This window comes from Maudiozyma barnettii (genome assembly GCF_903064755.1).
Source record: "Maudiozyma barnettii strain CLIB 1767 genome assembly, contig: KABA2_06, whole genome shotgun sequence".
NCBI lineage: Eukaryota > Fungi > Ascomycota > Saccharomycetes > Saccharomycetales > Saccharomycetaceae > Maudiozyma > Maudiozyma barnettii.
Genome location: NW_024545243.1, coordinates 258,655 through 275,649, shown reverse-complemented (window position 1 = coordinate 275,649; position 16,995 = coordinate 258,655). Strand labels below are relative to the sequence as shown.

The following is a 16,995-nucleotide window of genomic DNA, read 5'->3' as shown; positions in this document are numbered from 1 at the left end:
ACTATGTAGCTCCAATAAACCCAATGTAGGGGGAACGAATACTACATTGTGCAGTATATATCATGTGTTATTATATATACGGTAGTGCAGCACACTCTAAATTATACTTATATTAGCTACCTTCACCTTCAGTTAGGTTAAGCTAATGTTAGCCTTTTTAGTGCTGCCGCTACATATTCAACATGATTTTTCTTTGTCGTGATTATAAACTCACTCGACAGTGGCGTCAGTAATCTATTATTAAGTTGTTGCGGGATGGAGCTATCAATATATCATTGCGGGATGAACCTATCGTTAGATCATAACCTTGGTCATTATCCCTCTTATAATATATTTCCGACAGTTCTAACATAATTTCTATCAATGATCGTTTAGGTAACAAATCAATTACTTGGCAATCGTTGAGGTAATCAGTTTACTACTTAACAATCGTTTAGGTAACAAGAAGAAATGAAATATCGGTAAAATAAATGATATATAAAGACAAAGAATTCTGAACTTACATTCTAAGTTAGATTCTATTCGTTCTATAAATTATATACAATAAATAATGACTTACAAATAAAAGAGAAATATAACAATTATATTTTGCTTACCTAACATTAAAACTCAAGCTACGCCATTCACCTCAATGCCCAACACCTTAAATAATGAAAGAATATAAGTCTAACCACAGTATGTCTGCTTCAGCTCAATTACTATCTTACACATTTTGGAATACACCAACATTGATGTATCCTTCAATTAATATTGGAAGTTGTAAGGAATGCAACTTTAATCTCTATTGTAAAATATAAAAACAAATGCAACTTATAGAGAAACTATAAAAAGATACACTTTTCCTTTTCTTGGATTATAATAGTATTAACTGCAATAATATACACCAAATATGCAAAAAATGCCATGAATAACATGTAAACTCTTGGCATTACTTCTTTAAAATAGTAACAACATCCTCATCTTCTAGAGTGTGTGACAGACCAACATATTGGGGTTGATGTTTAACACTACTACCATATACCAGAGCATTTCTAAATTCGTCAACAAGCGATTTATGGATTTGGTTACAGAAGTCTTTGACACTACAACGGTCTGATCTTAAAACAACGGGGTCTGTGAAATCAGGTATTCTACCTTTAGGTTTGGTGTATACACGAACTAAATTCAATCTATCCCACATAACTTGTAATAGTTCATCTAGGTTCCATTCTCTTTCTGACGATATTGGAACGGCGTTAGGGATTCTGTACAACAGTTCTAGTTCCTCCAGAGATAGAGAGTCAATCTTATTCAACACGTAAACTGCAGGCATGTATCTTCTTGAAGGTGCTTCTAAGACATCAATTAAATCATCAACAGTAGCGTCACATCTAATAGCAATCTCTGCACTGTTAATTCTATATTCACTCATAACAGCCCTGATCTCGTCATGATCTAAATGTGTTAATGGGACAGTGTTAGTAATGGAGATACCACCTCTTTCTTTTTTCTTAATGATAATATCTGGCGGAGTTTTGTTTAATCTGATACCAACACCTTCTAATTCCTTTTCGATAATTTGTTTGTGATTAAGTGGCTTGTTGACATCTAAAATAATAAAAAGTAAATTACATGTTCTTGCAACAGCAATAACTTGCTTACCACGACCTCTACCATCTTTGGCACCGTCGATAATACCCGGTAAATCAAGCATTTGAATCTTGGCACCTTTATAACGAATAACACCAGGAACTGTGACTAAAGTTGTAAACTCATATGCAGCAACTTCAGATTCAGTACCTGTTAGCTTTGACAAAAGGGTAGATTTACCCACGGATGGGAACCCAACAAAACCTACACTTGCAACACCTGTTCTTGCAACATCGAAGCCTACACCCGCACCACCTCCACTACCAGATGATGCTGCGGTCAAAAGCTCTCTTCTAAGTTTGGCGAGCTTAGCTTTCAGTTGACCCAAATGAAAAGAAGTGGCCTTATTCTTTTGAGTACGGGCCATTTCCTCTTCAATGGTCTTGATCTTTTCAACTGTAGTAGACATATTTTCTGATTTACGTGGTTACTTCTATTTGAACAATGTTAACAACTTTAAACACAATTACAAGCAATTGTTTATAATCTCCTTCTTTCTTATACCTGCCATGTTATAATATCAAAAATTGTTCCAATATATTCAAATTTCAGCAAAAATCCAACGAAGGTCATCGACAAATTCTTTATTTTTTTTCGCTATAATTTTTTTTTCAACAACTACAAGCGAAATAAACTTCACAACGTTTAAAACGATATTTCAATTGGATAATTTCATAATCACATGCGTCCATTTTAGACCAAGCCTTTCATAAATCAACTAGATCTAGTCTTAAAGATATGGTATTATATTATTTTTACTTTTTCAAAAATACACATTTTATGTTAATTATTCTATATTCTAATGTACATGCTTATATAATTAGTGATTGACATTTCAATTATCATATAGCACACAGTAGATCTATTTCCCTTTATAGAACTATTGCTTTTGTGATATTATCGATACGCACCACATTTAATTAATATACTATTTTTATCCTATATTATGAGGAATTAATTCAACAATAGTTACATTAGGTTCTCGCTGGAACCTTGGCTAAAACGTCAAACGAACCAGTACCACCACCATTTAGTTTACCTAAAACAATTCTTGCAGATGGAGATTCTAGCTCTTCACGATCATTATCCAGAACTGCCTTAGTCAAAAATTGACAGGTAGTCTCGTATGACATCTTCATCAAAGACGAAGTGGAAGTTTCCATACCTTGTCTGTTGAAGGCCAAGTATGACCCTTGTCTTGTCATCATATCAGCGATTAAATCTAAATGACGGAAAGAGACAGAAATAGCATAACGGGAGAAAACGTTATTGATTTCATAAACAATCGTGTTTCTGGCAGCTTCTACACCGTAGGTCTTTAAGACGGAAGCGATATCATTGGATCTAACACCATCTACATCAATGAAATCCTCTTGTTCCCACATTGCTTGGAAATTTACACCTTCGGTAACTAAGACACGCTTACCATTTTCTGGTTCTGGATGAACACAACGGTCAATATGGGCGACTTGCCTAATAACACTCTTTCTACAGATATTTTCAACAATGTTAACCATCAACAACTTTTCAGTGTCTGCAGCTAGTTCTAATCTGAATTCACACCATTTACCTTCGGTATCATCAAAGTTGTACTTAGTAATAAATCTGTGGTTCGATACAATAGCAGATTGTCTGTCACGTTGTGTCTTGCTCATATTCTTGTTAGCTTCATCAATGGCTCTAGACAAAACGCCTTCCATACCATCACTATCTTCATTATCAGATTCGGAATCACTACTACTCGAGTCCATATCAGAATCCAAGTCTTCCTCGTCAGATGACTTTTCAGCTTGTCTCATAGTTTCAATTTCATCTTCATCCGGGTCATCGTAAGAAACGGCTTGTTTCGTCTTCTTGTGAGCTTCCTGTTCGTCATTATCTTCTTCAAGCTTCTTGGATGATTCTGAATATTCTTGAACCTTTGGTACAGCAACACCCACATCCGGTAGAGCAGTCTTCTTTTGTTTTCTAATTTCCTTGATAATAGCAGCTTCCAAAGCATGTAGGAAAGTTTCAGATACAACATCTTGTAATTCTTCCTTGGAGACATCGTATTCTTCGCTATATTCATCAAAATCAAAGAACTTCATGTTAATAGCATATGCACGAGCATTGGTGTTATTAGCAGTGGAACCACTTGTTTCAGTAACAGTAACCTTGTCGATGACTTCTGATAGGACAACTTTAGAGATAGATTTACAGAAGGTGTCTGCATTATCATCAGAAACATCCTTCAGGATTGGAAGAGTCATTTGTGGAGTTTTGATAGCAGCAGAGGCGGTCATAATAATTTCTCTCATACGAGGAATACCTAAGGTAACATTAGCAGCACCGTGACCAGCAAAATGGAAAGTGTTTAATGTCATTTGAGTAGATGGTTCACCAACGGATTGAGAGGCAATGATACCAACAGCCTCACCTGGGTTTATTAGAGAACGCATATATTTCAGTTGCATTAAAGCTCTGAATTTCTTCTCACTAATATTATCTTTCGACTTAAATAGTTTGGAGTTCTCATCTAGGAAACCCTCTAATTTATCTTGGAAGTTTTCAGATACGGAACCAAGGTATTTAGCTGGGTTGAATTTAGCCAATACAGGATCATATTTGGTGGATTGCTCATAGTGTGGTTCTTTCTCGTGTTTTCTTCTGTTCTTTAGAGATTTCTTGGAGTATTTTAAGGCAGTTTCAACATCAAGATGTTCAACTAATGCAGCTGGGTCGTACTTCTTCAAGAAGGCGTCATAGTTATCAACACAGAAATTGAACTTTGTCATGTGAGATTCTTTTGTTACATCGACAGCATCACCACCGTATAAGAATTGAATCAAAGTACCATCAGCATCTCGAACACTATTATCATATGAAACGTGAACACCTTCTAGTTGTTTGGTTAAACAACGTTGTAAGTAACCAGATCTGGATGTTTTAACAGCTGTATCAATTAAACCTTCACGACCAGCCATACAATGGAAATAATATTCTTGTGGTCTGATACCGGAGTAGAAACGACCCTTCACATAACCACCAGCTCTAGCATCGGTTTCATAAGGTTTGAAAGATGGTAAAGTCTTACCACTGACCATAACTGGTACTCTTCTCCCTTCTAAGGCTTGTTGACCTAATAGACACATAATTTGAGAAACATTGACATTAGAACCTTTAGCACCAGAAAGAGCCATAGATTGCATAGAGTTTTCCGGGAATTTCTTCATAGTACCACCTGGAACACATTTTGCAACAACCTTAGAGGCGATACCATTCACCTTAGAAGAGGTAACAGCATCTAGAATACCAGATTTGTTATCATCACGAAGAATTTCTTCCAAACGTTTCAACAGTTCTGGATCATTTGCGGCAGTATCAGCTGGTAAGTTTGTAACTTCAGCAGCGGCTTCACGACCTGTATCAACAGAGGTCTTCAAAATATCAGATCTCCATTTGTTACCTTCGTCAGTCAGACGTAAATCGTCCATACCACAAGTAAATGCCGTTGCTGTAATATAGTTGGTAAACAGTCTCCCTAGAACAGAAAGAGTTTTGGCTGCAATGGATGGACCATAAACTTCATGCAAGGAATGAATAATACCATATTTAGTCGAACCATATTGGGATTTATCTAAAATACCACACAGAAGTTCACCATCCTTAAACAAAACAGTGTTTTCTTCAGAGTGTTTACTCCAGTACTCGTTTTTAATCTTGTTGGAAGAAGTCAAATTTATACCTGGCATATCAGCTGGGGTAACATTCAATAGAACTGTGGTGATAATTTGCTTACCAGTCCAAAGTGGGACTGGTTTCATGATAGCTGGAGGAACTGAGACAATTTTTGGTCTGGTTGAGTGACCATCTTCAGGACGGATACAACCATAAACATATTGTTGATATTGTTCTCTTGTAAAGAAACTATCCTTATTAGTTAACCACACACCAGCAGAAATATGATCTTGAATCAAACCTCTAACTGGAGAACCAGAAGTGGGTGTCAAATATTGAGAATCGGTGTTAGCCAGGTTAAAAGCCTCTGCTCTAGCGTTTTCGTTTTGAGGGAAATGCATATTCATTTCATCACCATCGAAATCGGCGTTATAAGCACCAGTGTTAGCATAATGTAGACGAAGGGTCTTTTCACCTGGTAGAACTCTAACCTTGTGACCCATCATAGAAGCCTTATGCAAAGTTGGTTGACGGTTCATGATTACAATATCTCTGTTCTTAATATGACGGTAAACCTTCTTATTGATGGTGTGCGTAGCAGCATTTTGAGATGATGGTGTCATCAGTTGGTTTGCTAAAGCTTTACGTTGTTCTAAAGACATACCGATCAGAGAGACCAAAGAACCGTCTTCGTTTTGAATTTGTAACGCACCAGGCCATTTATCTGGACCATTGATAACAGCTTGACGCAATTCGGCAATATTGTATGCAGTAACTGGTTCTGGGTATGTCAACTTGGTAGCGAAAACAGGTGGAACACCGATTTCATCAGTTTCGATATTTGGATCTGGAGAAATAACAGAACGGGCAGCATAGTTAACACGCTTACCCATCATATGTTTCCTGAATAAACCTTCCTTCTTTTCTAAAGCTTGTTTGACACCTGGAACTGGAAGCTTACCACCATTGTTACCTTGAACTTTTGTAGAATCTATGAATCCGTTAACATCATTTTGGATGGTGACAAAAGCGTTCATCAATCTACTGAAAATGATTCTTCTATCTTCTAAAGAAACTTTATCCTTTTCCAATTTGGACATTTCATCGTTCAAGTCTCTAATTAATAAAGATGTAGTTAAAATCTTGGACAAAAGTTGATTTTGACTGTTTTCATGAATTTCTTCACCTAGTTTAGAAGGTAAACGGAATCTAGTTGGAGGAACAACGACTACATCCATGAAAAATAAGTTAGCAGAAACATATTTCTTAGATAAATTTGGTTTGGCATGGAATACGTATTGAAGAACTTGTTGTTCCTTTCTAAAGACAGAATTCAAAATATTTCTAATTTCAGTAGATAAGATGTAAGTAGAACCGGTCTTTGGTCTTGAGTCTGGATTTCTCCCAACATCGAAGTCTGGTTCATCATTAGTAGTATCTTCACCATTCAATTTCTTAGCTTGTTGTTGTTTCTTGATCATATCTTGACGAATGAAACCCTTAACTCTGTTATTAGTTAGTTGCTTGTCCGTTAAAGCTGTTTCAAAAATCTTAGTGAAACCGTCCTTTCTGAACTTTGGTGAAAACATACCACAGTTATCACACTTTGGTCTAGATAACAATCTCTTATGGAAATCATGGATCAATTTCTTTCTCTCGTCACTAACGGTAGCGGTAAATGTACCTCTCTCATTAGTCTTACCACAAGAGATAGCCTTGGCGATGCAAATGTTTACAAACTCTGTACGTTTGTCCTTCAATTCTCTTACTAATTTAGCTGGGTCAATCTTCGAAGAAAATTTTTTCTTTGGTTCATCATCTTCTTCCATAGCGTTATCTTCCTCAGCTTCATCAAAATCTTCAATGAAATCTTGCAAATCGCCAACAGTAATTTCATCTAATTGATATGATTCGTCAATTAAACCATATTGCAATAATTTCAATTTCATAGCATACTTGTGGATCTCCACAGACTTCAAACGGAAATGGTGACAGTATAGACAAGAACTTCTCAAATAGATGTACAATTGGTTAAAGAAAAGTGGACTGTAACATGGCACAGGTAATTCAATGTGACCTAAATGACCAGGACAGAATTTTTCATCCAAACCACAAGTGGTACATAAGTTTCTCAAAAATGCACCAAGTGATAGATCGTATAGACCACCAGATATTGGATGGCCTAAATTGTCGAGGACAGTTGGGTTTGTAATCTGTTTGGCAGAAAGCGATCTAATGTCCTTAGAGGACAAGACGCTGAAATCAACAGAAGTGATTTCGGAACCGACAGGTTTACTGATATCCATGAGTAATAATATAGTGCAATGTCTCTTATCAGGTTCTTAGTTCTCTGAGTCTCAAAAGAGTAATGGCTAATTGTTGTCTTAAACCTGTAATTCTAATTTGCGATGAGGTAGGGAAATAGTTTTTACTACGCAAAATAAAATTGGTGAAATCAGCAAATCTAAAAAGAGAACAGAAAACGTTCGTTGTGATCCTTTCTTGTTCGTTCAATAGAGAGCCACAGACACAGAAAAAATAGGTAAATTGTCTTAGTGATCTTTGTTTCTGTATATTTAAACAAAATAAAAGTACTTACTGTTGTAAGTTAATTAAATCTATCTCATCTCTCCTCCTTAGTTAGTAACATTTAGAACTGCAGCGCTAATTTTGCTCATCGCAGAATTTTATTTTTTTTTTGAAAATTTTTTTCAGATCGTGTTGAACGGCGTTGTGGATCCGGGTTACAGCATCGCGATATTTTTGGCTTTTGTTTACAGGAAAAGAGAGATTTCGATTTGTTTACATATTTAGAAACCAGTTTCGTAAACTTGAAAGAGGGGCATTGTATAGGTAAGAAGTTAGGCGAAGCACATCAGGTTGATGGTAATTAGGCAACTGTAATATAAAATAATGTCTGCCCCTAATTTGCAGTCGACAGCGCTATTAACGGAGCATTTAGAATACCCTCCCATATCTCTGTTAGATGATATAATTAATAATGTCAATGATATTATGTATAAATGTACTGCTGCAATGGAGAAATATTTATTAAGGAAAAGTAATATTGAAGGCGTGGATTACACAGAAGAAATACGAGTAGGAATTGCCAAATTGGAGACTTTATTAGAGCATACTGTTGACAAAAATTTTGATAAACTGGAATTATATGTATTAAGAAACATATTGATGATTCCTCCTGAATTATTGGAATCTCATGTATTTTTATTGAAACATCAAAGTGGGTTAGATGTTGAATGGTTAATTCGTGATGGAATCGATCCTGATGACTCAGAGTTACTGAAAGAAAAAATGACAGAATTTGAAGAAAAACTATTGAGAAATCAATTGTTACGAAATCAAATTAAGCAAGTGAAACAATTACAAATAGATGTTAAAAATTTTAGATTATTTATTGAAAAATCATTAAATGAAATAATTGATAACGGGATCATTGATAACAATGTCCCTTTTAAAGATATGTTTCGATCTTTACGACCTATTGATGAGTCCATGAGATTTTTAGTGTCTCAATTAAAACAATTATATACTGATAGTGAGGATAATTGTTCAACGCAAATGGTTCAATCATTACTCGATAATACCACTATAAATTCAAATACGGCTAGGGACAGCAACCATAATAAAATACTGTCACGGACGCAATATATCGATACTGTCGCCAATAGCGTTCTAGAATCACGGTCAACTATCCCTAAAAAGGCTTACCGTCGTACTTTTACTAATGATAACATTCAAATTAAAGATCCAGATCTAAGTTTATTTAACGAATTATAACTATTAAAATTTTAATAATAATGTATAGTGAATATATTTTGAAAAAATGCCATCAAAAAATGCCTTTTTACTTATAAATATTTTGTGAAATTAGAATCTTTTAACCAACCGACTTTTTCAAAAGCTGCAAATAATCTTGAAGCCTTATTGACATCAATTCTACAAGCCTTTTGAGCGTCAGTTCTTCTAAATTGCATACCTTTCTTTAACCTATAAACTTTTTCCAAAAACAATCTTCTCTTTGAGTCCAAATATAAATCACATGGTAACCTCAAGATTTGTGCTAATACCAATTCGGCTGGATGTAAATGATCCTTTAATGGATCCCTTGATAAATCCATTGGAGAACCTTTCCATTCAATCTTCAAAGCTTTCAAATTATCATTTGGTATTGAGCTTAAAGGTGGGGAATAATCCTTTAATTTATTCCACGACATGTTAGGAACGTACTGTGGTACTTCTGTCACAGCTGTTGATGAAGCTAAATGTTGAGCATGATTAATAGCACTAGCAATTGGTCTTTGAGTATTAGCATGACTATACCCAGTAGAATAACGCATTCTCTTGGTTGATTTGCTTTTGTTGTGAGTATGACGATGTTGTAATGTCATTACTCTTAGAGGAATAACCCCTTCTGTACCACTAGGAGATAACATCATATTATTCTTTCTGGTTCTAAACATATATTGCGGTGTAGTTTCAAAGTTACTTGTTTTTGTAACGTTATTCTTTAACATGTTAGAAAATTTATATTCTTGTAAAAATTTTCTGGTTGAATGAATATATTGTTTTGTAGTAGTATTTTGTACCCAAACAGGTTTAACCATTAGTTCAACCTTTTTTTCATTGGAATTAGTCTTGATAGTGGTAGTAGTATTGTTAGGTTTATAGAATAAAGAGTCTAAATTAAGAGAAAGTTTTCTTTCATCCTTTTCACCATCCAAATTATTTAATTTTGGAGATAATGGAGGTGAAGGGAAAGTCATACCAGTACTTGTTAAATTACTAGTATCTGAATCACTTCCGTAATTCTTCTTTGAGACAGGAACAAATCCTGGAAAATCCATTTCGTATACACTTGGTGAGCTTCTTGCACTGATTTGATTTTTATAAATCTTTTGATTAGTCATATTTTATTATAGTAATTGTTGTTATTGTTGATAATATTAGTATCAATTGGGAAAACAAGAACTAAAATAAACAACAATTAAATTATTTAAAAAATAAAATATATAATCAATTGAGTTTACCGGTTCCTTTATAAATAAGACAGATAAAAATAACTCTAGGAAAAACAATCAAAACTCAATTGATATTGCCAGTTTGTATTACTAATAAATAATATTAATATTAATAATATTTCTCATTCCATCACGGACTTCCGTCTTCGCCTCCCCCTCTCTCCTCTCAATTCTACTGCCACTTCCTCTGGCTCCTTCCCCATTGTCCAATCAAACAATAAATAGAGCAAGACAAAGAATCTCTCATTTATCGTAATTGTTATTGTTATTGTTATTATCGATAAATTTATTGAATTTTAATTGAACAATTCAAGGGTCCATATGGTACTAAACCGACGTAGAACCAAGAAGAAAAAAGCAACTGAGTGGGAGTGAATGTTGATCACCGGCCAGACACATACACCCAGAAGCCCCTGTACCACTGTCACAAATTAAGTCCCTCTCTCCTCATTCTTTACCCCTTAAATAACCGTGATTTTTCTGTCTCGGCAAACAGTTCTCTGCTGCACTTTCTGAGAACAATGAACGATTAACACCCAGTTTTTTTGGTTTTTGCTTTGCACAGCCTCTTCCCAATGCGCTGCCACAGACACAGCCGCAGTGTTAATTCTGACATTCTCCGTTCGAACCTCGAAAAAGAAACTTAGCACCAAGCTCCTCAGAAACAGCTGCACAACTACAAAAAAGACGGCCCATATTATATTAGGGCTTTGAAATAGGGCTTTTTACTTTTGAAAAGCCCTGTATCGCTGTGTACGAGTGAGATATTATACTTATTCAATTAATACTTCATATGTCAAAAAGAGAACTAACCATGATTCCGCCCGTTATAAAAAACATAATTTGAATATTTCTATGTAGTTCAATTATTTTGAGTTGATTTCCTATTTATGACACTTCTTTATCTCAATTCTATATTACCGTTATGTATGTATGAGAAATTCAAACTAAGAAAAATTTTCTGTTTCGCCCTCACATTTTAAGAGAACATTTTCCCGAAGTAAGCTTAAGAAAGAGTATTTCAATTGGACATCGATAATATAATAAAGTAAAACAGCTATTATTAATAGCTTCATATTCAAGTTCTAACTATCAAACAAATCAATTATAGAATAATAATAAAAAGAATAATGGTTAGATTGAAAAGTAGGTACGTTTTATTTGAGGTGATATATCCTCCAAAGGAATTGTCGTCAAAGGGTTCTTTGGAAAATCCAATATTATTAGGTCATAAATCTTCACCTGAAGTAATCTCAGGGAAATTAATCTTGCAAGAGATACGACGTTCTTTACAATTGCATCTAGGAGACTACGGTTATGGGAAAGTTAACTCTTTATTACAATTGAAATATTTCTCTAATAATACCTCAACTGGTATACTACGATGTCATCGCGAAGATGTAGATTTATTATTAGTTGCTTTGTTTTATATCAATAGATTGAATAATAATGACAATGATATTAATTTTATAATCAATCCAGTTAAGATTAGTGGAACAATTAAAAAAATTGAACAATATGCAATGGTTAGAAGTAATAGATTATTAGAATCATTAAAAAAAAAAAATACTAATAAAGATAAATTTAAAGTCTTCCTTTCAAATGATTTTCAAAATGTACGTGAGGACCACGATAACGATAATATCGAGTAATCGAATATATATTATATGTGTATATCAAGATATATAACTATATATATATATTTCAATACTATTCACTCATTTTTTGTAAACCTGGTTTATTTGCTTTACGTTTTTCATCTTCCTTGGTGATTGCTTTTGTAAATTCAATAGGCCCACGTTTCATATTACCTGTCTCTTTGTTTACTTTGGACATAACGTCACTTTGACCACTTTCTGTTTCAATTTGTTCATCCAATTTGTTATAATCCGTTCTATATATTGACTCAATATCCTGTTGGGCAAACAACGGGTTATCATAGAGTTGTTCTCCATGTTGTTTAGCGCTAGATTGTGCACCTTTCATATATAGACGTGAATCATAGTTTAACTCCGGAACAGTGGTGGCTTTTGCAGTTCCAAGAATAACTTTCTCACTAATATCTCTGCCTTCTTGCTTAGCAATATTACGAAGCTTTTGAAGAAGTATTCCTGTCGGTTTCTTGGTATTGTTATTCATACTATTCTCATGAGATGGACCTGTTGGTTTTTCAATCCGTAATGGCTCATGACCACTACCATTGTAACGTCTTCTGTTTGCTAATTCTTTTAGCTTTGCCTCTTTTTCAGATACTTCTTTTTCATAAGCAATACGTTTGGCTTTGTTCTTCTCTTGTAGGCGTTGTTTAGCTTGACGATCTGCAATTTCTAAAGCTTCAGATAATTCACTAAATCCATCATTTATATCTTTAATTTCACCCCCTTCGCTACTTCCTGTAACTCTATCCACTGTGAACCCATTAGGGTTTTTCCACTGCGATATAAAAGCAGGTATCTTCCATTTAGAACGTTCTTCTGCAGTAATAGCTTTACTTGAATTTGCCGTGGATGAAAGATCGTGTAAAATAGTGGTTGGACCTTTATCCTGGTCAACATTAGGTGTATATATTTTACCCGTTCTCTTGAAACGGGATGGTTGTAAAGGATCCTGTACAGGAGTGACAACTTTGACTGAATGGTTGCCAATCTTCATTGTTGTAGCTTCTATTTCCTTCCCAACTGTGTTATCACTTGATTTTATATCATCTCTTTGTAATCGTTGTAGAAATGAAAGAGTCTTCTCTTTTGTTTCTCTGATTGAATCGGAGGTTGGTAGTGGTATTTCCATATCGAAATTACGTTGTCTTAATGGTATAAAATCTTCAAATTTAACATTAGAGGCTATTTGGCGGTGAATTATATCTATCTGATCAGAAATGTCCTCTTTTTTATTATTGTTCCCACCTTTCAGTAATGCATTTACCTTTGATTCCTCTATATTTCGATTCCTTTGATTTTGTGGATTCCCATTCCCTGAATGAATAGGTGGTGGAAGCAATGAACTGAACGACATGCTTTCAAGTTGATAGTACCGAAATTTAGAATGTTCAGAAATTGCAAAAAAATTTAACGATGTATATCGACAGTATATCTAGAATTTCTGTTCCTGCTATTGTCTATATATATTTACGTTCTTTGTTGTTGAAGTCGATGTGATGAGATTTACTTGTTTTATACGTATAATTTTCATTTTATTTATTATTATACGGGGAATCACAGGGCGAATAATATATAATGTAACATAATTACCAAATCAAGAGATGAAGATCGAAAAAAATATAAGTATATATATTCTGGATATCTATATATGGCCAATTAAGTTTTTCTAGTATTAGGTTTATTTATCATGATCTGAGAGAATTACGTATTTTTGAAGCAAATTTACGGCCAATTGTCTCCTTAAATGGGTTGTTTAACTCACCATCCGCATTGAAAAACATCGTAGATCTTCTATTGGAAGTTTGGTTATCAGGTATGGCATTATCGAAGTTCTCGGTAGTATTTTCCTGGTAATTTTCCCTCAAACTTGTTCTAAATGCAACACCTTCTTGAGTAAGTCTATTTCTTAGCAGTCTGATTTGTGGAGGTGCAGGAGGATAGTGTAGCTGGGCAGGTTTTTTATACCAACCTTTTCTCCTAGGTTTTGGGTCCTCATTCGGAGACATTGGAGGAACCCCTGTAAATCTAACTTTCTTTATTAGTTCTATTCCCTCCTGTTCAGTAACTGTATTATCTTCGACGTTTCCGGAAGAAGAAAATTGCAATGCTTCTGGTTTATTTCGTATAGCAACACTAACATCATTTTCGATATAAATATCAGGTATCACTTCTTGAGATAAGTTTGATCTCTTTCTAGTCAAAGGAGATGTCATAGGAACTCCCAAATTCGATTTAGAAGGTGTGTTGGGATTCCTTTCTTGGTTAATTCCGTTTACAATCTGTTGTTTCGAAGCACTTCCACTTCGGCTACGATTTTGTCTTATGAGGGGTGGCGACTTCATAGTCTTTGCACTTTTGGCATGTCCATCTATCTTCATAGACTTCTTTGCCGCATCCTGAATTATTAACCTGTTGAGTGCACCTGATGTTTCTAACGAATTTGAACGTAAATTATTAAGAGGTTGTGGATCTGGGCTACTCATAGCACTTATTCTAGTCTTACCCTTTGAAAAAGAAGATTGTAAGGAGGTAGATCTTGGTCTTCCTCTAACTGCAGCTTTCCTTGTTTGTTTACCGTTCGTAGAGCTTTCAAGTCGTGATGGAGAATGGTATCCATCAGTCTCGACAAAATATTGAGAATTTCTTGCTGTAGCTATAATTGATGACCTTCTCGATATTTGAGGTGAAATTATTCCATGGGAACCAATTGATAGTTCGTTATTATGACGAGGACTACTGGTCTTACTCAAGGGGGACATGGCTAAGGTGTATGTTCTTGAACCTTTGTCCATAGATGCCCTCCGACTTAATGAGATTGGAGATTTTGTTCCGTTTACATTCAATTGGGAGCCTGTATTTGAGCTCGATGAACTTTTGGAATGGTAAAATTTCTTTTTCAAATCAATGGGGGTAATCTCCTCATTACTCATGTTTAAAGAACTTAACAAAGGCGTCACATTGGCAGAGGGTGTTTTTGAAGAAGTTGAACTAGAAGATATATATAATATTGTCTCTTTATTCCCCTTGGTTTTCAGTATCGTCTTTGTTTTCTCTGTATATGCCAGTTGGTCAACTGATCGTTTCTCATTTAGCATTTTATTAATTTGGTTAACCCCCATTCCATCAAAACTATCCCTGAGGTGCAAATTTTCAGTTATTGTTTTCCAGTGTTCTTGTAATTTAATAATTGTGAGTAGTTGTGACCGTATGAAGTGTATGGTGCGATTAATGCTGTCGTTGTATAACACTGTAAATGTATCAGATGAATTCGTCTTCTCATATTTTATGCCGTTCTTCGATAATTCTTCCAGAATAGACACTATGTCATTGAATTTTTGGTTTTCCTTACTAGTATACAAATTGTCTAGGTTACTCAGCAAATCCTCAAATTCAAATAAGTTTCCTGTTAGCAGTTTTGTTATTGGATCAAGGAAGTAAGTTCGATTAGTTAGATATATCTCTCTCGACATAGACCTGATGATACAAGATACTGAATAACTTCTAAACATCAGCGCATATATTCTATGTAAACCAAATCTAAAATGGGGTAATATTTCGGTGGCCTCATTTTGGTTGTTATTAGTTTCATTCTTCGAAAAAATATTGTTGTATTTTTGTAATTTGATGTAGAATGATCGCAATGGAGGAAATACTTTTTTATTCATATGTGTATTAAATTTTGTCAACACTTGATATTGTAACTTTAAAAAAGATTTTTGGGACGTATCCTTTTCTCTATCATTGATCAGTACTGCTAGATCCAGAGATAAAGCCAATTCATTTGGTTTTATTATGTCTTCAACAGAAGTAAAATCAAAACTACCGTTATTAAATTGTTTTTCCTTAAAATCAGATACTTCATATGGTCTATTTATTGTACTGTTCCTTTCGAGAAGTAGTTGTCTTACCTTCTTATTATATATCGTGATAGAATAATTTGATATTCTTTTCAAGCAATCAAACAATTCCCATTGTTTTTCGATACTATATACATTTTCACGTAAGCCTTGGTAATCTTCAGCCCCAATTATTTCAGAAAGGGAATAACGGAGTTCAATTAAATGGGTCGACAATTGTGTACCTATATCATTTGTTTTACAAATCTTATGTTCACATAGCAATTTATATCTCTTGCGAATGATTTGGGATACGTTAAAAGTTGGTCCATCGCATATTATTAAGATATAATTTATCAGAGGAATGATTTTATTTCTTTCGTCATTTTTAAGATTTTTCTCTAAAATACTAAGTAATCGTTGTAATTCTTGTAGTTTAAATAATGCAGTTTTATATTGAATTATCTTAACATCATATGTATCTAGTGTCATAGGTGCCTTCAGACTTCCTGTTGCAGCTAGAGCTGCAGCTTTAGTATGCATGTACTGCTGTTGGTGATTAGCTGATAGGTTGGAGTATCTGTTGAGAAACGTATATTATAGTGATACGCTTCTATTCAGAGTTAGTTAACTTTGGTACCGAAACTTTAATTTAAATATAAAAAGTAAAGCACTGCTACCTATTTGTTAAGTTATATGATGCTGTGATGTGTTGTGTTGTGTTTTAATAACCGTACTAATGGATATATATTGCAGATATGCTGCTCCTCGTAAATTCTGATGATTTAAAACTCAACAATAAATTTGGAAAGATCGTATACGAACTGAATTAAAATGATTGCGCAATTGCTCCAAATAAATTCCCTCGATAATTATTATTTGAATTGGCTTAATTATTGAGTTGCATCAATGGATAGAGTTTATACTCATGAATAAGGGCAACAAGTACCTCTTCTAATATCGCAGTTCGTTGTTGATCTTACTTAATAGCCACATTTAAGAAGTATCGCGTTTATGCAGGGAAGTCAGAAAAAATAATAGACAAACGAGCCTCGCACAACTAATGCAACTGTGGAAGGTATAAAGGAAGGAAATCTAACTGAAGTAATCAAGATCGATTTGAAAGTATGTCTATGTTATTGGTGTGCTGAATAATGATTATGTATCTATAAA

General features: G+C 34.4%; 7 protein-coding genes across 7 annotated transcripts; 2 read left to right on the top strand and 5 right to left on the bottom strand.

Annotated features, from left to right (window-relative positions):
* Positions 1–928: 928 nt before the first annotated feature.
* On the bottom strand, positions 929–2,038 carry RBG1 (GTP-binding protein RBG1; the record flags this gene model as incomplete). Its single annotated transcript, XM_041551238.1, has 1 exon — positions 929–2,038. One exon carries the CDS (start codon positions 2,036–2,038, stop codon positions 929–931), a length of 1,110 nt encoding a protein of 369 aa, XP_041407172.1.
* Positions 2,039–2,603: 565 nt separating this feature from the next.
* Positions 2,604–7,595, bottom strand: RPA190 (DNA-directed RNA polymerase I core subunit RPA190; the record flags this gene model as incomplete). The annotated part of the gene is made up of 1 exon (XM_041551237.1): positions 2,604–7,595. The coding sequence occupies one exon, from the start codon at positions 7,593–7,595 to the stop codon at positions 2,604–2,606; it is 4,992 nt and encodes a 1,663-aa protein (XP_041407171.1).
* Positions 7,596–8,202: 607 nt separating this feature from the next.
* MTW1 (MIND complex subunit MTW1) lies at positions 8,203–9,087 on the top strand (the record flags this gene model as incomplete). Its single annotated transcript, XM_041551236.1, has 1 exon — positions 8,203–9,087. The coding sequence occupies one exon, from the start codon at positions 8,203–8,205 to the stop codon at positions 9,085–9,087; it is 885 nt and encodes a 294-aa protein (XP_041407170.1).
* Positions 9,088–9,158: 71 nt separating this feature from the next.
* Positions 9,159–10,217, bottom strand: KABA2_06S02882 (SWIRM domain-containing protein; the record flags this gene model as incomplete). The annotated part of the gene is made up of 1 exon (XM_041551235.1): positions 9,159–10,217. One exon carries the CDS (start codon positions 10,215–10,217, stop codon positions 9,159–9,161), a length of 1,059 nt encoding a protein of 352 aa, XP_041407169.1.
* A 1,241-nt stretch (positions 10,218–11,458) lies between these two features.
* Positions 11,459–11,980, top strand: POP5 (RNA-binding protein POP5; the record flags this gene model as incomplete). Its single annotated transcript, XM_041551234.1, has 1 exon — positions 11,459–11,980. The coding sequence occupies one exon, from the start codon at positions 11,459–11,461 to the stop codon at positions 11,978–11,980; it is 522 nt and encodes a 173-aa protein (XP_041407168.1).
* Positions 11,981–12,038: 58 nt separating this feature from the next.
* PRP45 (mRNA splicing protein PRP45) lies at positions 12,039–13,340 on the bottom strand (the record flags this gene model as incomplete). The annotated part of the gene is made up of 1 exon (XM_041551233.1): positions 12,039–13,340. One exon carries the CDS (start codon positions 13,338–13,340, stop codon positions 12,039–12,041), a length of 1,302 nt encoding a protein of 433 aa, XP_041407167.1.
* Positions 13,341–13,671: 331 nt separating this feature from the next.
* Positions 13,672–16,365, bottom strand: GIP4 (protein phosphatase regulator GIP4; the record flags this gene model as incomplete). The annotated part of the gene is made up of 1 exon (XM_041551232.1): positions 13,672–16,365. The coding sequence occupies one exon, from the start codon at positions 16,363–16,365 to the stop codon at positions 13,672–13,674; it is 2,694 nt and encodes an 897-aa protein (XP_041407166.1).
* Between the last annotated feature and the right edge of the window lie 630 nt (positions 16,366–16,995).